General features: G+C 16.9%; 1 protein-coding gene across 1 annotated transcript; it reads right to left on the bottom strand.

The window, feature by feature from the left end:
- Positions 1-888: 888 nt before the first annotated feature.
- EHI_176480 (uncharacterized protein) lies at positions 889-1,614 on the bottom strand (the record flags this gene model as incomplete). Its single annotated transcript, XM_001914498.1, has 1 exon — positions 889-1,614. One exon carries the CDS (start codon positions 1,612-1,614, stop codon positions 889-891), a length of 726 nt encoding a protein of 241 aa, XP_001914533.1.
- Positions 1,615-1,919: the final 305 nt, after the last annotated feature.

Genomic DNA, 1,919 nt, shown 5'->3' with positions numbered 1-1,919 from the left:
TTTTCATTTTATTTATTCTATTAAATGATTATTAATATCATCATTTATTATATAATTTCAATGTGTATTATTTATGATTTTATTTTATTGTTATTTAATATTTTGTTTTTATGTTGAATAAAATATGATAAATAAATATAAATCATCATTATTATATCAAATTGATACAAAATACATATTGTAAATAAATGAAAATAATAAGAAATGAAATAAATAATGAAATAACATATATTTAAATGAATAATAAAATAAATGAAAATATAATAAAATTATTCTTTTTATTTTATCAATTATCATTGTTTTATTTCATATTTATTGTTACCATTATTATTTGATTAATATTGTTATTTATTATTATGAAAATAAAATAAAGAATATAATTAAATTTATATTGATTTTTCATTATTATTCATCATCTCTCTTTCATTAATCTTATGATTTATTTTATATTTGAATGAAATAATAACAAATGTTATATGAATTAATATGTTAATAACAATATAAAGAGAAAATAAAAGTATGAAATGAAATGATGTTTAAAATAAATAAGAAAGAAGAAATAAAAAACAAAAGAATAAAAATAAAGAATAAAATTATTACAAAACAAATATAATGAATGATATATCATTTAATAAGAGATGAAATATCAATTCAACACATTGAAACAATCAAATAATATGAAATAAAATAAAAATAAATAAACATAACATAATAATAAATAAATAAATGATGAATGATTTTATTTCATTTCATTCATTTGATATTTCATTCTTTATTTTATTATCAATTAAATTGGTTATGATGTATTTCTTATCATTAAAATTATAAAATGAAATTTATTTTTGGTCTTTAACAATTCAATTATCTTCTTTCTTTATTTCTTCTTTATTATTTTTCAAAGCAATATTTTGGTATTTGTTTATTCTTCTTTAATTCTTCTTCACATCCACAACGATAAAAGCATCCCTTTCCAAATGATGTAATTGATGATTGTATATTAATTGAGGTTAATGATGTACAAAAACTAAAACATTTATTTCCTATTTTACCAACACTTGTTGGTATTTTAATTGATGTTAATGATTTACAATATTCAAAACAATAATCTTCTATTTTACTAATACTTGTTGGAATGTTAATTGATGTTAATGTTGAACAATATTTAAAACATCTATTTCCTATTTTACTTACACTTGTTGGAATATTAATTGATTGTAATGATTTACATCCATAAAAACAAAGATCTCCAAGTGAATTAACTTCTATTGGTATTGTATTTCCATATGTATTTCTATCTTCTTCTGTATATTCGATATTTTTACAAACATTTCCTTTTTCTTTCTCTTCTAAATATCTTGAATAACTCACTTTATACCATATTACATATTTAAATATTCTTCCACCTTCAAATACCTCATCTTCTTCATTATAAATATGAAATGTTTCAATATTAGGAAAGAATTCTATTGAATATTGATTCAATGGAATTGGATTAAAATGAAATCGTTCCATATTTCCTTCAAATCTTTTAACTCCCATTTCTAAATTAATAAAATCATTAATATCTTCAAAATACTTTGATACAATCATTATTTCATTATATCCTAATTGCATTCTTTCTTTATTATTTGATTATTTATTAGTTCTTTTTTTATTTTTAGTTTGAACTTAAATTTATTTTTAAGATAAACGTCATTCGATTTTTCTTCTTTTTATTTTTTAATATAAATTATTAATAACAAATAATTTATACCTCAATAAATTATTATTTATTATTTATTTGATGAAAATGATTAAATAAAATATCATAGAAATGAAATATAACAAATGAATAATATTCAATTAATAAATATAACAATAAATTGATAATATGAATAATAAAGAAATGAATAAATCAATGAATGTAATGTATTTATTTA

The sequence above is a fragment of the Entamoeba histolytica genome, genomic scaffold (assembly GCF_000208925.1).
Source record: "Entamoeba histolytica HM-1:IMSS scf_1104750518967 genomic scaffold, whole genome shotgun sequence".
Classification (NCBI taxonomy): Eukaryota; Evosea; order Mastigamoebida; family Endamoebidae; genus Entamoeba; species Entamoeba histolytica.
Note: the sequence above shows the minus strand (reverse complement) of the source record. Positions and strands in the feature narration are given on the sequence as shown.